This window comes from Neofelis nebulosa, chromosome 1 (genome assembly GCF_028018385.1).
Source record: "Neofelis nebulosa isolate mNeoNeb1 chromosome 1, mNeoNeb1.pri, whole genome shotgun sequence".
NCBI classification, from domain to species: Eukaryota; Metazoa; Chordata; class Mammalia; order Carnivora; family Felidae; genus Neofelis; species Neofelis nebulosa.
The window spans coordinates 192,128,070-192,149,516 of record NC_080782.1 but is presented as its reverse complement, the minus strand read 5'-3'; the positions used below and the strand labels follow the sequence as shown (position 1 = coordinate 192,149,516).

Here is a 21,447-nt window from a genome sequence, read left to right as displayed (position 1 = left end):
GGCTTATTTCACTTAGCATCCAAAATCTATAAAGAGCTCATCAAACTCCACACCCGAAAAACAAATAACCCAGTGAAGAAATGGGCAGAAAACATGAATAGACACTTCTCTAAAGAAGACATCCGGATGGCCAACAGGCACATGAAAAGATGTTCAACGTCGCTCCTCATCAGGGAAATACAAATCAAAACCACACTCAGATACCACCTCACGCCAGTCAGAGTGGCCAAAATGAAGAAATCAGGAGACTATAGATGCTGGAGAGGATGTGGAGAGTATTTTAAATGTGAAGTTTAAATGTAGCTATGGAATGCTACCCAATTTGCAGATTTATCAATTATTGGTGGTTTGGATGTTATATGAAAGGAGTATTAAATCTCAATACACTACAAGAAATTTTTGTAGTATTGTTCATGCTTATCAATATTAATTTTGTGAGTGAGAGTCCATACTCTGATTCCATGTGAGTGAGAGTCCATGCTCTGATTCCTTGTTTAAATCTACTATTCAAAATCATGAGCAGGGAGATTATAAAAACTAGAGTTAATTCCAAAGATGAGAGAAATTAGAGCAGAAATACAAATGAAAAGGCAGTCCATCAAAATACTGAAATCAATAGTGCCTCCTGCTGTGTCACTGAACTTCTGTTAGCTGTCATTTATTTGTGCTTATTCAGTTCACCCACAACGGAGGTCGCTGTGCCATGAATGTTACTTACATTAACTCATTCATTCTCACCACAACTTAATGAAATTAGATAGGGTTAGTCTAGTTTACAAAAGGAAGATTAAGAAGGTTGATTAACTTGTCCACAGAAATAGAAGAGATGGCCTCATTGTTCTGGCTTCTAAACAACTGTCCTAATCAATTGGGTTCATGACAAAGGCTTTTCCAAACTCATGGGGGAAAAAAAAATCAAGAACCACCAGTGATATAGCCAATATATAAATAACTAATATTTGAAAAAAAAAAAACATATCAGAGGACATTGTAGATCGTGAAAGCATATGAAAATCATTGCTGCAGCTCAAGATTCAAGAATCTAATTGTCCCATTTATCCTCCACATTATGTATTGTTTATTCAAATTTTGGGTTTCATGTTTCTGTGATCTACAAAGATAGAATGAAGTCTCTAATTAAATATCCAAGAATTGATATTGGATGGGCAGGTGGCTTGGCCTCAAATCTTGACTCTTTTACAAATTAGTTAATTGACCTTGGAAAATTCACTTAGCCTTCCTGAGCCCCAGATGCTGTCCGGCAGGGTTTTGTGAGATCTGAATGAGATAATCCATGTGAAAATACATAGTTAGTACTTTGTGACACAAAGTTAGTACTCATTAAATGTTAACTGAATGAGACTATAGATAATTGTTTATTTACAGACCAGATTTCTCAAATCTTCCAAAAGATTAGTTCTTTCTTTCTCACACATAATCTATGCTTTCATATTTGAGTTATAGATCAAATAGCTCAATGTCTGATTTCCAATGTTCTATATGATATATATATTTATTTATACATATTTATATTATACATAATAATTATGTGGGTTTTTTTTCACCTATAGCGACCAAGACCTGAAAAATTTAATTGAAGTAAATTCTAATGTCTCTGAAAATAAAAATGGAAGGTAAGACTTATTATAATTTACTTTTTTTGTTATCAATTTCATATGAGCCTACACAAATTATATAACATTAGAAGATTTACTGAGGAGTTGAATTGTATTATGGTATTTAGATATAAATACGATTGAAATGCAAAAATCAATATGCAGAGTACTTAATAGATAATATGGAAAAAAGTTAACAAAAGTCAAATTCTGTTGGAATTTCTGACTAAGGGCCTTCTATTCAATTGCTTAGTGTAAAAGGCATCATGGAAATTCAAAGCTCTGCACTTGGCTGTGAAAATTTATTTTTACTTATTGTTGCTTGGTAGTTTTTCAGTGGTGCAGAAAGCACTCTGGGAATGTCTTTCTTGGATACCTAGTGCTAAAAGAATGCGCAAATTCATCACAGCTACAAAACAAGACCTAGTTTTGGAATTTCTTTACACTGCACAGTATAATGGCATTAAAACTGTTGTATTTTGTTTCTTATACAAGGAAAGTTGGGATAGAAGCTCTACTTCATTGTCGTTACAGACTGTTTAGGGAGGAATTAAATTGTTTTCCGTGTTTTGCAGTCTCCCCAGACCTATGGGGGACTCTAAAAACAATGGGTTCCTATTTTTTACCTTCATAAGGTACAGTTGTCTTTTCTGTTAAAAAATTTGTTATGCAAAGAAATGATACTGTCAATGTTGTGTGTGGAGAGTGGAAAAGCAGAAAGAGATCTGGGTCCCCAAAATGTCTACAAAAGACTCTTGCATCTAATGTTAGTTTCTTTCTCTTCCATTAATTCCCTAAATCATCTTCTGCCTTCTTTTCTTGTGATCACACAAAAGGTTTTGATAAAACTAGGGAGGGTAAGTTTTCAATAGAATCTGTTTATCTTAGAAAAACATCCATTATTTTGGAAGTAGGACTGGTCTTACAGTTAGCCAGTCTCACTCAAGTATTATCTGGAAATGATTAAGGTAAAAATTGCAAGTAAATGTTTATGTATGGTTAAGGAACTTCTCATTTAATATGATTTGACACATGCTCCAATTTCAGCGTGACTTGTTTATGAAGGATTAATGAAGAAATGGAATATTATGGAAATTTAAGAGTAGGAATGGTAGCATGGGCGGACCTCATAGAGGCCTGATCTGGAAGGTTATTTCTTCTTGGCCAGAGGACATTCCGTAAGGAATCCTTGGACATTAACCCTAGTTCTTTGTTATTACTATAACTTAGCTACTTCCTGAATATTGGCCGCTTCCTATTTTTGTCTTGCTTTTCCTTCTGCGTATTGGCTTTCTTATTCTTTACCCTATATCTATTTGATAACCAAGAATCTTTGCTGCTTTGCAGTTTCTACCTCCTCATACCTTGAGCTGACTCGTGGTAAGCTTTTTCATGGCCTGTCTGGCCTTCTAAAGCAAGGCATTATGGATGTGGCCATCTGCACTGAAGATGGTGTATAGATGGAAAACACCATGGTTGACAATAAGATACACATATTCTCCTTTCCCTTCCTGCAGTTTTGTCTGTGTCTCCTGCCTGACATAATCCAACTGTGACATACATTCACAAATGTACCCACTCTCTCCCAGTGAGACAGGAATCATCACATTCAGTTACTATGTCAAGAAGCCTTAACTACCACCACTACAAAACCATTTCTTGATCCCTGACTTCTGTTTCCAGGTAGTGTTCATTCTCCTTCAGTTCGATCACAATCCTGAATATGTACAATGTTTCATGGTCTGCTCTCTAGAAATGAAATGGAAAATGTAAGCACCACCCTGGCACTGACACAAGAACTGTAATAAAAATTTTCCCCTAGAACAGAATGGAAAAAAGAAATCTCTGGGCCCAATTTTTGTGCCCATGTATTCTGGCTACAAAAAAGGACTTTCAAAATGGGTAAATGGGTAAATATTTAATAGGAAGAAAATTAAGAAAATTCACAGAGAGTAAGAGACTTGACTAAGTGTAGAAGTTTAGTAATTAGAGGGCTGGGATGAATCTGATTGTTCTGGCATCACGTCCTCTCTTTATTTTTTATAGTAGACTACTTTTTAAAACTATGTTTAAAATTTATAGTTTTTTACAAGAGCTCAAGACCTTGACATTTTATAGAAGTAAACCCCAACACATAGGATACAAAATAGTAAGCTCTTAATAAGATTTTATTCTTTATGCAAAAGAGATTTATAAAATTTGCAGTGGTATCGATGTTTATCAGTTGAAGTTGTTTTATGGTGTTTGAATCTTAGGTTGCTAATGTTAAGTTAGTAAGGCAATGGAAATCTAAATAAGAGTCCTGGGCCAATCTGCTAAACTGAGACTTGATTCACTTTATGAATGTATTCACTTTGTATAGTAATTGGATGTCCAAGTAAATATATTTTTATAATTAGCATATTCATAGAGTGTACAACCATCACCACAATCAATTTTAGAACATATGTATCACCTCAGAAATCAACTCCATACCCATGAACAGTCACACATCATTTTCCTCCCAACCCCTCATCCCTAGCCTGCTTTCTGTTTCGATGAATTGCCTATTCTGAACATTTCATATAAATGGACTCATATAATATGTGGTCCTTTATGACTGGCTTCTTTCAAGATTCATCCATTTAATAGCATGTATCAGTACTTTATTTCTTTTTATTGCCAAATAGTATTTGTCCATTGTATAGCTAAACAGCATTTTGTTTATTCATTAATTGATGGACATTTGAATTGTCTTTGAATTTTGGATTGTATTTAACTATTGTAAACAATGCTGCATATATGTTTTTGTGTGGGATATGTTTTCATTTTCTTGGGTGTATACTTAGGAGTGGAATTGCTGGATTGTACAGTAACTCTATGTTTAACTGTCTAAGGAACTGCCAAACTATTTTCAAATCAGCTGTACCATTTTATACTCTCACTAGCAATGTATGAAGGTTCCAGATAGGTGAATTTTCAAGCTGAATTTCCACCACAGGAAACATTTTCTCAAGAGTAATCCCATTTGAAATTCTGTAAGATCCAACACAGTGTTTGAATTTATATTTTGTAGAGTTGTTATTTAATTAATTAAGACACAAAACTATGACCATTAGTTGGAAGTTATAATTCAACAATTTGTTTCAATGAATAATAACTTTTAAAGATAGAACTGTTAATTAACAAACATTGTGAGTCATGAGTTCTCCTTTATGAGGATTATTCAAGGCATCTGAGAGCAATACTTGGGCAGGGTTCCTCAATTGTACTGGTTCCCAAACTTTAGTGTATGTCACAACCACCGGCTGATAGAAAGACCACATTTTGAGAACCAGTACTCTTCTGGGTAAGATGATGGGCTGCCCAGCCTCTTAGGTGGTGATTCTCAACCTTAACTTGCATGTGAGACTCAGTGAAAAGGCTTAAAAGAATCCCAGTGCCCAAGCTGTAATCCAAGCTAATTAAATCAGAATATCTGGATGTGGGGCCAAGTAGCATTGTAAAAAGCACCACAGGTTATTTCACTGGTTGCCAAAGTATTTTTTAACTATTTCTATGGTTCTAAATAATTAAAAAAATATATTGTTACCACTTATTGGCATCAAGATAGAATTTCCTTTTTAACATCTATCACCATCTCTGGAAGAACAAAGAAAGACTTGGCAAGTATTACAGAGCCTAGGAGACTAAAGAGACATGATTATTATGTGGAAGATATATCCTGATTCTGATTCTGGAACTGAGAAGGGACATCAGAGGAAAAACTGATGAAATACAAATGAAGTGTATAGATTAGTAAATAGTATTGTACCATGTTGATTCTTTAGTTTTGACAAATATACCATGGTTATGTATGATATTAGTATTAGGAGAAGCTGGGTGAAGGGTAGACAGATTCTCCACCTGTCTTTGTAATTTTCCCATACACTTAAAATTATTCCAAAACAAAAGGGCTTTTTAAAAAAAATCTGTCATCTTCCAAACCTACTGGCATAACAAAACCCATCAAAAAGTTTCAAATTTGCTTACTAGTATTTAGTTTTCATTCACAATTATAAAAATTAAATCTTAGTGAAGCCATTATCATCATCTTATGATAAACACAGCTAGGAGATGCTACTTGTATTATTATTCTGTCTGGGCTTCCATAACAAAAGACCACAGACCAGGTGGCTCAAACAACAAAAATTTATTTTCTCACAATTCTGGAGGCTAGAAGTCCAAGATCAAGATGTTGTCAGGTTTGGCTTCTCCTGAGACATTTTTCCTTGGCTTACAGATGGCCACTTTCACACTGTGGCCTCGCATGGCCTTTTCTCTGTGTATGAACAAACATACACAAATCTCTGGTGTCACTTTTTATTTTATAAGGACACAAGTCCTGTGATATTAAAGCTTCACCCTTATGACCTCACTTAACCTTTTTTACCTTCTTATAGTCTCTGTCTCCAAATCACAATGAAGGTTAGAGTTTCAAAATGGGAATTTGGGGGGGAAACAATTCAGTCCATTATAGTACTGTATGCAGTTTATTCCCCTTTCTTCTTTGAAGATTTTGCTAACTAACTGGTGATATTTGATTTTATATTGTTGGGGATGGTGCAAACACATTCCAAACTCACTGACAACCTTCATTCCTTGAAGCTGTCTGTTAAAAATGGGTTTTTTATTGTATGTTATATGATTTGAATATTTTTAAGCAATTCCTAGCTAGGTTTATTATTCCTGGAATGACATATCCTAATAATTACATTAGAAAGTTTTCTAATGTTCATTCTACTTTCTCATTACTTAGTATAATTTTAATGTAGCTGTATGGTTTGTGAAACATCTGTCTTAAAAGTAGAAGATGATTGTATGCCAGAGATAATATGTGAACAATGTTTTCCTCTTAAGAGCTTTCTGGAAATGGAAGGAAAGTATGTTTAAAAATGATAAGGCTTGATTAAGATCTAACCTGCCCTCTTGTTTTTCACATCTCTTCTATATTGGAGTTTACTAATCTGGAGGGATGAAAAGTGGCTAAAATTTTTGCTATTCCTGCATTAAAATTTTCCTCTGTTTCAGAGGAAAAAGAAAATATGCCTGCACTTTGTTAAACATTGTGACACTTTTTAATTAGCAGAAATCTAAGTCACAGTTCTGTAATCTTCAAAATATTTTTTCCATTAAAAACAAGATGGAAGCGAGTTTCCAAAAGCAACCACTGGATAATTTTCATATCATATTGTACATGAGATGCTTTCTACCGTGGCACTGCTGGTATTACAAGGTTACTGGAACCAATTTCAGATGGTTTTTGCCCTTGATAAAAAGGTTTTTATTCTAATGTTAGATAATATGACACATGCCTGTATATTATTCTTTAAGGTAAGACAGTGGTCACTCTGGAGGTGTAAAATAGTATTCTATTTGTGTATCTGCACAGAAGCCAGACAAACATAAAGAGGTTTGTTGTATGTAAAAACTTAATTGAATAGAATTTTAATAAAGCAAAAAAAACTTCTAGTGGCCTTCATTTAAGTGCCAAATATTTGTGTCTGCTTTCCCAGGCTAGACAGCCAAGTCGGTGGATCCACTGATGCTATAAACATCCAGTTTACTAGAACTCCTGCCCATTCTTATGAAGCCAGGAAGAATCACAGGTACCACGGCCAATTATATACAAGTGACAGGACTTTCTCCTTCTGTTTTTAAAACTCATCTTACTTTAAACCTCTTCTTGCTTTGAAATGCAGAAATTTCTTTTTTTTTTTTTTTTTTTAATTTATTTTTGGGACAGAGAGAGACAGAGCGTGAACGGGGGAGGGGCAGAGAGAGAGGGAGACATAGAATCGGAAACAGGCTCCAGGCTCCGAGCCATCAGCCCAGAGCCCGACGCGGGGCTCAAACTCGCGGACCGCGAGATCGTGACCTGGCTGAAGTCGGACGCTTAACCGACTGCGCCACCCAGGCGCCCCGAAATGCAGAAATTTCTAATTTTATCAGTGGCTTTATGTAAACAGCTCCACCCAAAGGTGTTGCATTAGCAACTTGGTCGTTGGTAAGCTTTGATATCTGGGTAGGAAAGTATAAATATTATTTTTTCCTGAAAATTTTACATTAAAAAAAAAACTGTTTGTGACACTGGTGTTGACGTTCTTTAGGCAGATTTTAAAGTTTCATTAAATTAGTTGTTATCATGTTCATTAAAGTTCATTAAAGTCAACTTTTTATTTTGCTTTCCAGATTTTTATTTAAATTCTAGTTAGTTAACATTCAATGAAATATTGGTTTCAGTAGATTTCACTGATTCATCACTTACATACAACTCCCAGTGCTCATCACAAGTGCTCTCCTTAATACCCATCACTCATCTAGCCCATCCCTCCACCCACCTCCCTCCATACAACCCTCAGTTTGTACTCTATTGTTCAGTCTCTTAAGGTTTTTTCCCTCTCTCTCTCTTTTTCCCCTTTCCCATATGTTCATCTGTTTTGTTTCTTAAATTCCATATATGAATGAAACCATGTGGTATTTGTCTTTCTCTCACTTATTTTTCTTAGCATAATACACTCAAGCTTCATCCATGTTGTTGCAAAGGTCAAGATTTCATTCTTTTTATGGTTGAGTAATATTCCATTATGTATATGTGTACATACACACACACACACACACACACACACACACACATTTTTCCATAGTTTGGCTATTGTTGATAATGCTGCTGTAAACATTCAGGTGCATGTACCTGTGCTTGAATGTGTATTTTTGTAACCTTTGTGTAAATACATAGTAGTGCAATTACTGGATCATATGGTAGTTCTATTTTTAACTTTTTGAGGAGCCTCCATACTGTTTTACAGATTGGCTGCACCAGTTTGCATTCCCACCAACAGTGCAAGAGGGTTCCCCTTTCTCCACACCCTTGCCAACACCTCTTGTTTCTTATGTTGTTAATTTTAGCCATTCTCACAAATGTAGGCTTAGAGACCTCAGCAACTCCTTAAAATGTAATAACATTAGTATCATAGGAGTCCCAGAAGATGAAGAAAGAGGAAAGGGGTCAGAAGGTTTAGTTGAGCAAATTATAGCTGAAAACTTCCTCAATCTGGGGAAGGGCACAGACATCAAAATCCAAAAAGGACAGAGAACTCCCATTAGATTTAACAAAAGTCAGCCACCATCAAGATACATCATCGTCAAATTCACAAAATACACAGACAAGGAAAGAATCCTGAAAACAGCAAGGAAAAAATCCTTAACCTACTAGAGAAGACAGATCAGGTTTGCAGCAAATCTGTCCACAGAAATTTGGCAGACTAGAAGCGAATGACATGATATATTCAATGTCCTAATATATGGGAAAAATATGCAGCTAAGGTCAACCTTTTGAGGTTTGTGGGGAAAGTTATGGTTTGAAAAATAGGAATGGGACACCAGGGAAACACATTAAAATGTATTATAAATATTCAAAATAGTCCTCATGCTCTACAACAGATATTCTGAGTGACCAATTTCCATAGCAGCGTTCTGGAAGTAGGCCAAAACAGTGGACACCAGGAACAAAATAGGAGATGTGAAGAAATTTTGCAGAAGTGGATTAGTATCCCTTTAACAATTACATTTCAAAAGTTATAATTTAAAAGGAATATATAAACACTATTTTTTGCATTGAATTGGATAATAGCTTTGCTGTTTTTATTATCCTTGTAAATAAGCTTTAAACATTAAGTAAATGGTTCGTGTTACAGCTCCAATGCTGAAACCAGGCATGCAGGACCAAAGGATACTGTGGTATACACAAGGACCTATGTGGAGAACAGGTACTGGAAATTTATTTAAAATATTTTGCTACATTTACTCTAATTTTGAAATCATCTATGTTAGGAGAGATGCTATTATTTTGGAGTATGTTTGCTTTTCTCAAATAGAAGACCATTTAGGGGTATATTGAGTTCTAGGTATATCATTCTTTATAATGTTTCCAATATTAAGTAGTTGGCAAATAACCATTGTCATTGGATAAACCAAATGCTTGAATATAACAAGTATACACATAATAGGATAACCATGTGAAAGTTCTCACATGATCATATATAACTATACATTTATAACAAGCCTACAAAATTACACAATGCAAAATTACACAAAGTTACTCAGATACTCTCATGCTAATTTTGAGTCACACTTTAATTAAATAGTTCTATACACTATTCTGGTTCTATCTAATCTAGTCTATCTGTCTGTTTACCTCTCATCTGAAATAAGGGGTGTTACCTTTAGTAGATACACTCTGGCCCAAATTACAGAGAATGGATATCCAAAAAAATCTGCTGCTTGGAGTGATGGATGTTGAGAAGAATGTCAACCAAGATCATGAATTCACAACCTATTTGATTTTCAGGGAGTATAAAAATAAGAATTAGCCTACCTGTGGAGTAATATACTGGTTAGGACTACAAATGTGATGTACGTGACATATGTGTTAACCAGAGCCCATTTCAAAGAGGGGAGACTATCTCTAGAGACGGGTTCCTGAAAGGGCTCTGGGAAATTCAGTACATGTCAGAAAATGGACAATTTTCCAAAAAACCAAAAAAGGTTTCTCAAAACCACACCTAATTTACTTTGTAAAATGCAGGCTCAAGTTTGATTTTTCTGCTGAATCTAAATCTCCCTAAACTCCACACTGACGGTGTAGGATAGTGTAGAGGCCCTAGCATCAGATTTGGGATGGAGTCTGTCATTTACTAACCAAGTGGTTTTGGCAAAATCTACTTAACTTCTTCAAGTCTCAATTTCCTTATCAAGAAAATGGAAGTAATAATATATGTATCACGCACAAATGTGTGCAAACTCTTACTGAGCATTGTGGGTTATATATTCCGAAGATACTCTATTTCTTTTCTTTTTTATATTCTTTTTTTAAAGTAAATATAATTTATTGTCAAACTGGTTTCCATACAACACCCAGTGCTCTTTCTGACAATAGTCTGCCTGTGGACAATTGGAGGGAGAAAGATTTCTTATTTAAAAATCCCAGGTAAAGTCTGTGGAATTACCACTCACCCTATGAAATAATAGGAATGTATTGCTTCCAGCCCTAATATACTCACAGGTAGCATAAGTAGTTGGGAAGCAATTATGAGCTGCCAGCTGGTTAGTGCATTGCAAGTTTCATTTGTCTCACAGAAGGACTGACATTTACAAACTGGGGCAGTCTGAAAAATAGAACAAAGGGGACTTAAAATTACACTTTTTTGCTTTCATTCTAGACTCTTCTTTCTTGGATGTTTTCAAGTAAAAATAAACATTTCTACAGCTTTCTCTAAAAGTTTAAGAGTCTCTGTGTCTCTACACAGAGAATGTTGATATTGTGAATGTTGATGTTTCTATGTGCTTACACTGGCCCATGCTTTGCATATTTCCTTTTCTGTGTTAGATTACATGTGGCTTTCCTATAGCAAATGAATGAGGGAGGGGCAAGTATGCATTTCATGAGAAATGATAACTTCTTTTCCTGCTCACGCTTTTTCCTGCGCTCCTTGTCCTATGCTCTATTTCCTTCAGTAGATATGTCAATTTATATCAACCTGGAGGTGGCTTGTGCATCAGCACTTTCCACATTTAAAAAAAAAAAAAAAGAAAGAAAGAGGTTAGTACATGGTCCTAACTTGTAACATCATAGAGAAGAATGACAAAGCTGCATGAGGTGTGTGTGCTTTGTCACCTGTGTATGGGTGTGTACATCAACACTAGGGAAATAGCTCAGTCCTCACATGTCAATTTTGTTTGTTTCTAGTAAATTACTGAAGGATGGATATCAGGAGAATATCTCTGGAAAATACATACAAACTGTTTATTCAACTTCAGATAGGTGAGTTGGTCTACATTTCCATATCTAGAAGTATATATACATATATATATATATACACACACATATATGTATGCATATATATACATACATACTTATATATGCATATATTTGCATATATAGGTGTATATACTTATATGTATAACATTTTATATATTTTAGTGTATATGTATATACACATGTGTGTATATATACTTTTACATGTAATATATATTTTATATTCATATTTGATATATTTTTATTATATATATGATACTGCAATACATGATTCTCATCCATTGAACTTAGAGATGCTAATTAAGTGATTGTTATACGTGTGTATGGATGGAACAATGTACAACAACCTCTGCATCCAGGAATTCATTCCGTGGCTTCCTGGCTGTTTCTGCTCTTTGATTGCTGTACTTTATTCCAGCAGCTTTCCATGCCCTACAGCTGCCTGCCAGACCAGGCCCTCTGCTGTTGCTGATTCCCAGGAGTCCCCAGTAATGCCACATATTTAGTGTCTAGGCTTCATTGCATCACTTGACTGTGCCCTCAGCCCTTTCTCCTTGTGGTTTTCCAGAGCCAGCTCACCTACAAACAGCTGCATAGAGATGCTGCTACAACCCAGTCTGGGCCCACAGTCAGTTCCGAGGACAGGGGTTGCAGTGATTATCAAGTTAGTGCTAGTATGTTGACCCCAGGCTTTCACTGTTGGTGATCTTTTTTTTTTTTTTTAATTTTTTTAATGTCTACTTTTTTTTTTTTTTGAGAGAGAGAGAGAGAGAGAGAGAGACAGAGACAGCATGAGCAGGGGAGGGGAGAGAGAGAGGAAGACACAGAATCCAAAGCAGGCTCTAGGCTCCGAGGTGCCAGCACAGAGCTGGATGCAGGGCTCGAACCCATGAACCGTGAGATCATGGCCTGAGCTGAAGTTGGATGCTTAACTGACTGAGCCCCCCAGGTGCCCCTGGTAATCCTTTTTTACCATTTAATGTTCAGTGGGGTGCATAGATGATGCTCGTGAGAGTATGACCTGCATATTTCCAGTGGAGAAAATTAAAATAATTAGCATTTCAACTCAACCACTGGAAATCAGCTGTAATGCAAATGTGTAACATTCTATTAGTGATGTTCCTTTATAGGAGAGGCTAGAAATATGACTTATCGAGGGTAAGGACATATCTTATTTTTATGCACAGCCTAAGCCTGTAATGCAGTGTTTGGCACCTAAGGCTACTCAGTAAATGTTTTCTGAAAAAAATAAACTAATGCTGTATTCGCGAAGGAAAACATGGATGGGCCAGGCACCAAAATTCTATCCTCTTTCTGTCACTCTTTTAAGATCTTGTATTACCAGTGATCTTCTGAGTGTCTTGCTTTTAAAGCACACTTCTTAGAAAAATAAAGTCATCTACACAAGCATTAGAATTACAAATGCTGCCTAAATAACCAGAAGCAAACAAATAAAAACAGCTTTTTTTCATAATGCTTTGAGAAGGTCTTTGGCTAACAATATGATCCTTTTTTTTAAAGTTTATTTTATTTCTTTTGTGTGTGAGAGAGAGAGGCAAAGAGGGTGAGAGAGAGAATCCCTGTTAACGTGGAACCCAACATGGGGCTCAAACTCGTGAACCATGAGATCATGACCTGAGCTAGTCAATAAAGTCGGTCGCTTAACCGACTGAGCCACCCAGGTGTCCCAACAGTATGATATTAATAAGGACAACACTATCATCCGAGCCTTCCCTGGGCTGATATTATCATTGTTAACTTAAGGAAGGAAAACATTCTTCACAAAAGTATTGCTCTTAATATGAAGAATTTCAGTTCCGTTATTAAAGTGGTCCTTGAAATTTTCCTTAGTCATCAGAGCAAAAGTCAATTCTCTGTAAGACCAACCCGTCAAGCAACTTTTTTCTGTTGATTATTGTGTGAAATTAGCTATGTCCCCAGAGTTCTTATCTAAGCATTTCAATCCCATTGAAAGTGGCTTCCCACTTAACAAGATAAAGTCTAATTCCTTTGCACAATTATTTACGGGCCTTTAGAACCTGCTCCTACTGAATATTGATGGCTGTTTAATCACTCCAGATACTTTATTTCTCTAGCACTTTGGTACGTCCTGTTTGTCCTGCTTGAAATTCCCCCATTATGCCCCTCCACACCTCGCCCAACACACCTTGAGAGCCCCTTTGTCTTCAAGCTTTAACTCATGTGGCACTTTTTCCACAACAGCTTTCCTGACTCTACCCCAGGGAATAGTTGCTTCGTTAGCCGTGCTCTCCTAACTCTCTCCACGTATCCATAATATGCTATGATTATTGAATCACACACCTGGCTACCCTCGTGGAAAAAAGGAGACTGTCTTACTCTTCTTTATATTCCCAGCTCTTACCTCAGTGCCTCTGGGAATGGAAGAAGATTGGAGAGTGCCTGTTTTCTACTCTTGACAGGATTACAATGTTACATGGGAAATTTAAGTATGTGTGCATATATGTGTATGTATATGCATATGTATGAATTTCCCCATAGGGAAGTATTTGCCAGGAACATATAAGGAATTAGCTGTAGAGTTAGTTGAAAGGGGAAAATATTTATTAATATGCATAAGGACTAGGAAATTCTTAGAATGACTGAGAGTATAAAACCAGACACATTTCATCTACTTAAATCCCTTTCTTCTTTTACCTCCTCCTTCCACCCATTTTCCCTCCTCTCTGCTTCTAGTCCTGGGCTTGATCATAGGAACATGGCTCCTGGCACGACTAGTTCACTTTCACACAGTGAGCCTGATAGTCCTCATGGGTAGGCCTAGAGGTGACACAGGGACTCTGGGGCCACACTGCCTTCATTCAAATCCTGCCACTGCCACTCAACTGGCTGCATGATGAGAGCAAATTTATTACCCTTCTGTGCTCAGTTTCTTCTTTTGTAAAAGGATGTAAAAATAACAGTACCAGCTTCTCAGCAATGTTGCGAGCAAGAAATGAGTTTATATAACCAAATGCATGGAAAGCACTCTGCATATATTATAAAGCATATTAGCATTATATAAATATTGGCTGTTTTTATTTTACCCTTCTATTATGTACCCTACTCTGAAAATTTCAAGCCTGACTGCTAGTTCCCTGAAACTAGTAAATTCTGCAAGGTACTATTTAAGACAGTCCTAGTCCCTTCCAAAAGGAAAAAAAATCACAGAGTTGTTGGCCTTTCTTAAGGTTCTGTGTGACCTGAGCTCTTTTGGACTTGCTGATCATATCTATGGTTCATTTGTTACTGAACACTCTCTTTCCAAAGTAAATAACAATACTCTCTTTTCCTCATCAAATTTGTGGTGGGGTTATATCTTGTTGGAGAATATAAATTTTGTCATGAAAGCTACACCAATATTCTGATTGTTACAATGACACCAAGAGACTTGTCATAGGAGAACATTTTGGGGACTCTAGACCCCAGAGTCTGGGGTCCTACAGACCCATCACTTGTGAATTTATGAAAATGATTTAAAAAATTTTTTTATATTTATTTATTTGAGAGAGAGAGAGAGGATGAGTGGGGGAGGGACAGAGAGAGAGGGAGACATAGAACCTGAAGCAGGCTCCAGGCTTTGAGATGAGCTGTCATCACAGAGCTTGATGTGGGGCTCAAACTCACGAACTGCAAGATCATGACCTGAACTGAAGTCGGACGCTTAACTGACTGAGGCACCCTGGAGCCTCAAATTTACCAAAACACTCTTGAACGGATTTGTACTTTTGTCCTATTGAATGTTTTGAGAGTTAAAATTTTATATTAATCTACAGCATAATTTTTCTATAATATATGCAAATTAATAATTCAAAACCCTCTTCTAGCGTCAAGGGGTACTCATGACCTAGTTCAATTAAGAAACTGTGAACATCTTTGCCTTGCCCAGCTGCACTCTTGATTGCTAATGAATTAATAACTTGAGATTTGTCTTCATCTTAATTCTTTGATATCATTTTGAGGTAGCTAGGAGAATCAATTCTATCGCTAGAACAAGTAAGTCCCCAACTTTCTTTGATTTTCACACAATTTCCTGAAGTATCAACAAAATTAAGCTATCATTTCCACATGTCTTTGTGGGGAATACATCCATCGTTTGCATGATGACAAATTTACTTGTAATTGCTTATGTCTCTATAGGTCTGTCATCGAAAGAGAAATGTGCACTTACTGCCGGCAACCACTGGGCACAGACACTAAAATGATTTTAGATGAATTACAAATTTGCTGCCATTCTACTTGCTTCAAGGTAAGGGTATGTTTATTGCAGTTAATTAAACACAGCATTACATATGACTGGGATAAAAATAATTATTTAATGAAATACATGCGATGAAGTTAAAACTTTCAGAAATGTTCCCATCCACATTAATAATGCACTACTTAAATATTTCTAGGAGTTATGCAGCCTCAACCTCAAAGGTTTATAATTACTATCTTGGCTTTAGGCTTAGAGTTGATTACTGACACATTTATTACTCTTACCCTGGAGATTTAAATCTGTGAAAATATAAACACTTGTTCTCTTTATAAAAGTTTTTGCAACATTTTAATGAACCATGCATTACATAAAAAAATAATGAACTCCAGAAAGAAAAAGAAATTATTGAGAAGAAAGTTAGCAGCTTTTTATATAGTATATGTATTCAGGATGGATAGACCTCACAATAGTTGAAACTCAGTCTGCTTTTGAGAACGTGATTAATTCTAACTAATTGTGGCTTAGTATAATAATAATAAAGCTTATGTGGTATAATGCTTCAGCTTGTGGCTATATGCCATTTCTTTTACTTCTCACAATAATATCGGGTAGGTCAACGTGACGGTTGTTGACGTAAACGGATGAGCACTGAACTGGAAGCCTGAAGGCCTGAGTTCGAGTTCTAACTTTCACTAACGATGGCTATAATTTTGGACAATCACCTAATTAGCTTGGCTTCAGTTCCTTTATCTGTAAAATGGGGTAGCTGGTTAGACTAGTGGTTCTTAATGCTGGCTGTATGTCATAATCATCTGGGGAAATTAGGAGAAAAACAGAATGGTTGGGGCCAGCCCCAATTAAATAAAAAATCTCAAAGATGCTTCCTTTTGGTATTTTTCAAAACTCCTTAGATAGAACTAAGGGCAGCCAATTTGAGAATCATTTGCTTAAATCCAAGGGTCCTTTTTGTGCTGACGTTCTGTGGTTGATGCAAATTATCTAATTCAGTCAAGTAAATGTAATACTTTAACAACTGATTGCTTCTCCTTCAATTAGCTTCAGACAGTGACACATAGCAATCAGATATATGGTGTCTCATTTTGAGAAAAAGAATCCAATTTTAGGCCATAGTATATAGAATTCCACATAAAATAAAAGCTATTTTATTTATTTATTTGTTTGTTTATTTATTATTTGCTTAAAGCTATTATACAGAAAACTTTTTAAAATAAAGAGTTCTCCTGATTATGACTTTTAGTAAAGAACAATAATGTCCATTTATTATATTTCAAATGATTTGTTTCGATTTTCAGTTTAATTATAAAATACTACTAACTGAAAATAAAAATGTCCCCACACTCATAGGAAAAGATATATTATTCTATAGCCATGATAATAGAACTACCTGGACTAATTGATCAATGACAATTTGCTTTAGTGAACTCGCCTCTGAAAGCCAACAATCAGAGACAGGCTCATGCTTGAAAGTCAGCCAGTTGGCAGGTGAACTTGTTTCCAATGAGCACAGGTCTAAGGCAGATGTCAACCCTTTTCTATCTCCATAACGAACACAACACAAAACAAACTGTTCCCTAAACCCTATGTAAGATCAGAAGTTGTTTTGTCCAATGAGACTGTAACTGGACAGCATAACTTTTAGTAAGCAAACAAGTATGCTTTGTGTTTTTGTTTGAGATATTGAGTGGTGATTTTATCTTTGGCATAACCAACTTTTGAACATTTTTATCTACTCTATTGTGAGTTCAGGAGAAACTTCAGCGGTATATATATCCTGAAATGTACATTTTCAGAGTGGAGAGATGTTGTGAGTATTTATTTGAAAATTTCAGCAGTAGGATCATAAACAAGTGCATTCCCACTTTCCCTGTGGGTCCTCTTTCAAATCTGAGTGTTGCTATGAAGGATCGTACTGAATGAATTGAAAGGGCTTTTCTATCCTATTACAGTTAAGAGTCTACATATATAATGTGTGTAAATTTTACATATTGTTTTTTTCCTTAGTGTGAAATATGCAAACAGCCTTTGGAAAACCTACAAGCAGGTGACAGTATTTGGATTTATAGACAGACAATACACTGTGAGCCTTGCTACTCTAAAGTTATGGGTAAGTGTTAAGCTCTTTAAGGAATGATTGCTTTTACTAATATTAATGTGCACTTAATATTGTTGAAATGAAAGATTTCAATAAAGTAAAAAGTATTTTATCAATTCTACTTAGTTAAGAATTTAGCTGAAGATAGTTATACTATGGTAGTATTTTAGGGTATAAAATCAGCCAACATTTATTATTGTCTCCTGATATCAGACCAGACATAGTACAACTAGGCAAAGAGGATTTATTTTGGAAAATTTTCTATTTTTTTCTGAACAAAAATAGATCTTTTCTGCTCAAATAATTGTGTGAATTGAAGTCCATTTCTGTGAATGACCTTTCATATTTGTCCTGAAATATACATTTGTACCTAATTTGATTATTCCACTAACTGCTTTTTAATGTTATTTTTAAACGGGAAGTTTAGAGCTAGTTCTATATACTTCTATATTAAATATAGCATCAAGTATTTTTTGTGAGTTTAAGACCAACTTTACTATAATTTGGGCTTTTAATTGGCATAAATGGTGTGAGAAGAAAACACTAAGGACTTGAGTTTTTAATTCATTTTCTTTAAACAGCATGAAAACTTTAAAAGTTGATTTAAGGGGCACCTGGGTGGCGCAGTCGGTTAAGCGTCCGACTTCAGCCAGGTCACGATCTCGCGGTCCGTGAGTTCGAGCCCCGCGTCAGGCTCTGGGCTGATGGCTCGGAGCCTGGAGCCTGTTTCCGATTCTGTGTCTCCCTCTCTCTCTGCCCCTCCCCCGTTCATGCTCTGTCTCTCTCTGTCCCAAAAGTAAATAAAAAATGTTGGAAAAAAAAAAAAAAAAAAAAAAAAAAAAGATATGCACAATGTACACTAAATTAGCAAAATAAAATGCTACAAAACTTGATCAGTTTTTAATAGCCAGTATTTTATTTTTAATTCAATGGTAAGTAGATAGAATAATCAGAATGATATTGGATAGCTGGTCAACAGCACAATGTGAAGGTGAGTTTTCTGATGCCTCATTGGTATGGTGAATGAGGGAGGAGAATGTGTGATTCTTACATGGGATCCAAAATATGGAATTTAACGACAAATGTGTGACATTAATGAGGTACTGGGAGGCTACATCTGGAAAATGCTCTGAGAAATATTCAGAAACCCACGTTCCATCAGGCTGCGGTTCCAATTACAAGAACAAACCTAATTATATTCATACTTCGCCTTCTATTTTCTGCTTTCCCTAGCCAGTTCCCATATTCCATTTTCTTCCTAATTCAGCACCCTTATCATGATACAATATTATATCGAGGGACTTGATGTGCATGGTGGCAGCTCTAAAACTTTCAGTCTTCCGGAAGTCCACGAAATGGTTTAGGAAATATGACTATCAAAAGACTCAGAAGTCTTTGTGCCTTCCTCCCTGACTATGTGCACCCCATAGGCATTGCTATTTTATCGGACACAGCAGTTGTCAAGATATGACTCTCAGGGATCTCCTAAATATGGGCGCCAGGCATTGGTACTTTGTGTTCATGGTATATGACCAAAGCCAGAGTGATGAATGCAGTAGAAATAAAAAATAAAATGTTTAATCCACCACTACGCCCTTGATGAATGGCTTTTTAAAAAACTTTCGTTACAGGCTTATTTTTATACTGAAGTTGTATTTCTAACTGGTACTTTCTTTAAATTTTTCAGCAAAGTGGATTCAATAATTCTGGCACATGGAAATCAAGATAAAAGCATTTATCAGGATGTTAAAATTTTATTTTAAGAATATGTAATCTAGAAAAGCTTTCACACTGAAGATTGACTCTTGTATACAACTAACAATTCTGCTATTGCATAAATAATCTGATTGCCTTCCATAAAGTCATATACATAAAGGAAACCATCTAATATCTGGCTAGAGTTAGCCATGAGAAATTCAAGTGGTTCCAGTTACCAATGTCAAAGGAATGATGCTTCTCATGGCAGCGAGCTCTGTCAACACTAACTAGGTCTGTCTCTGCTCTGTATGTGAGCTGTGCATCGTGGTGACCATAGTAGACAAGTTTCCCTTTTTGTCATCTTTGTTTCCCTACAGACTTGAATTTACAGATTTTATTGACATCCTGATGAACTGTCAAAAAAGCAAGATATGCATGTATATCTTTCGCATGCAAAAGAAATGTTGATAGAATTTTTTTTTTTTAAACAAAGTTTGGCGGAAAGGTGTTTCATATAAAGCTGTATGGACCTCAGAGAATCACTTGATCTTTCCAGACAAAATTATTTCTAAGGTCCCTTTCTGCTCCTCAGATTATCTGATTCTAAAACATGTGTTGCTTGCTCTTTGAAAGTATCTTTGAATATGTGTCTGTTAAGTATATTGAACTAAATAGGGTATCTAAACAATTTAATGTTATCCTTCAATTTACCACAGAAATGATTTTTATAGAATATTTTAAAAACAAAAAACATGGATTTGTGGGTAATGGGTAAAATCTCATGACATGTATAGTTTACATATTATACCTTGTTAAATTTTCTTTGCATGCATTTCAAAATCTGGGTATATGAATATTTTCTGAGAAATAATGGTTATAGATTACAGAGACATGCTCGTTGGCATATCACATCTACTCATATTACATAGCACTTTACAATTACAGACAGCTTATAAATAAAAATAAAATGAACTACCAGTTACACAGGATCTTTTTGTGAAGTGTCTATAAATATCATTCACTGACATTGATTTTGTCAATTACAGAGATCACAATTTATTATAGACTATGCCATGCTGGTTAATTTAATTCTTTAGCTGCTTGAGCTATAGCTTTTACTTTTAAAGAGCTTTTTCTCTAGGAATTGAAAATTCAATAATCATATGTGAGGAATGAGTATTAGTGTTAAAATTGAGAAATTGAACTTATAAACTATTTTATATGCACATAGCAACTGCTTCTCAAAGGAAGGCACATAGAACACTGAGGGGAGGGTGGAATATTAGGGAAGCTTAAGGTAGTTGTGAAAAACCGCATCAACTAGGGAGAATAAATGATCATCATGTATTTTCCGAGTGTTGATAAATTTAAAGAATTATTCTTCTGTATAATGATTCCAAGCATCTGTTCCTCTTAGGGCCTGGTCCACAAAGTGTTAAACACAAAACGCTTATCAAAATGCAGCAGCGTATAATTGTTGTCCTATGGAGAAGAAGCCAGAAAAAAACAATTAATAATAATTTGATATTCATTAATTCATGCTTGATGAGAAGCAGTGGTAATTGAGCCATATGTTTTATTGTTCTTTTATTACATGCTATCAAAGTGGATCAAAAGAAATAATTTTCTTAGGGTTGAAATTAGTGACAGAAAAGGAAGGATGGAATAGTATCCCTGCCTTTTATATAAAGTGTATTAACATCTCAATGCCTTTGTAGTAATTAAAAATCATTTGAATATCATTTCAGAAGTATTCTACTTTTTAATGCTTCATTTAAAAAAACTTAAAAGGAACATATTTCTCACTTTTCTGTAGCTGTTTAATGGACCCTTTCTTCTATAATAATGTATTAAATTAAACCCAAAGCTGTTATAAAAATGGAATAAATATAGAGTGGAGAGATCAGGGCTTCCAATTCACGAAGACCACTTCATTTTGTCTGGGTTTATTTGCACCATCGGAATA

The 21,447-nt window shown here is 35.5% G+C and overlaps 1 protein-coding gene across 15 annotated transcripts in view; it reads left to right on the top strand.

Moving 5' to 3' along the window:
• The window catches only part of SCEL (sciellin), a 319,097-nt gene extending 297,874 nt beyond the window's left edge, over positions 1–21,223 (top strand). For 14 of the 15 annotated variants that reach the window (XM_058682414.1, XM_058682406.1, XM_058682392.1 and 11 more), the window contains 7 exons: positions 1,572–1,634; positions 7,151–7,243; positions 9,332–9,403; positions 11,383–11,457; positions 15,610–15,718; positions 17,693–17,795; positions 19,471–21,223. In XM_058682414.1, coding sequence (XP_058538397.1) covers positions 1,572–1,634; positions 7,151–7,243; positions 9,332–9,403; positions 11,383–11,457; positions 15,610–15,718; positions 17,693–17,795; positions 19,471–19,487 — 532 coding nt within the window. In that variant the 3' untranslated portion in view covers positions 19,488–21,223. The remainder of the gene's footprint in view (positions 1–1,571; positions 1,635–7,150; positions 7,244–9,331; positions 9,404–11,382; positions 11,458–15,609; positions 15,719–17,692; positions 17,796–19,470) is intronic. The other variant, XM_058682453.1, reaches the window with a different exon arrangement.
• The last annotated feature ends 224 nt before the right edge of the window (positions 21,224–21,447 follow it).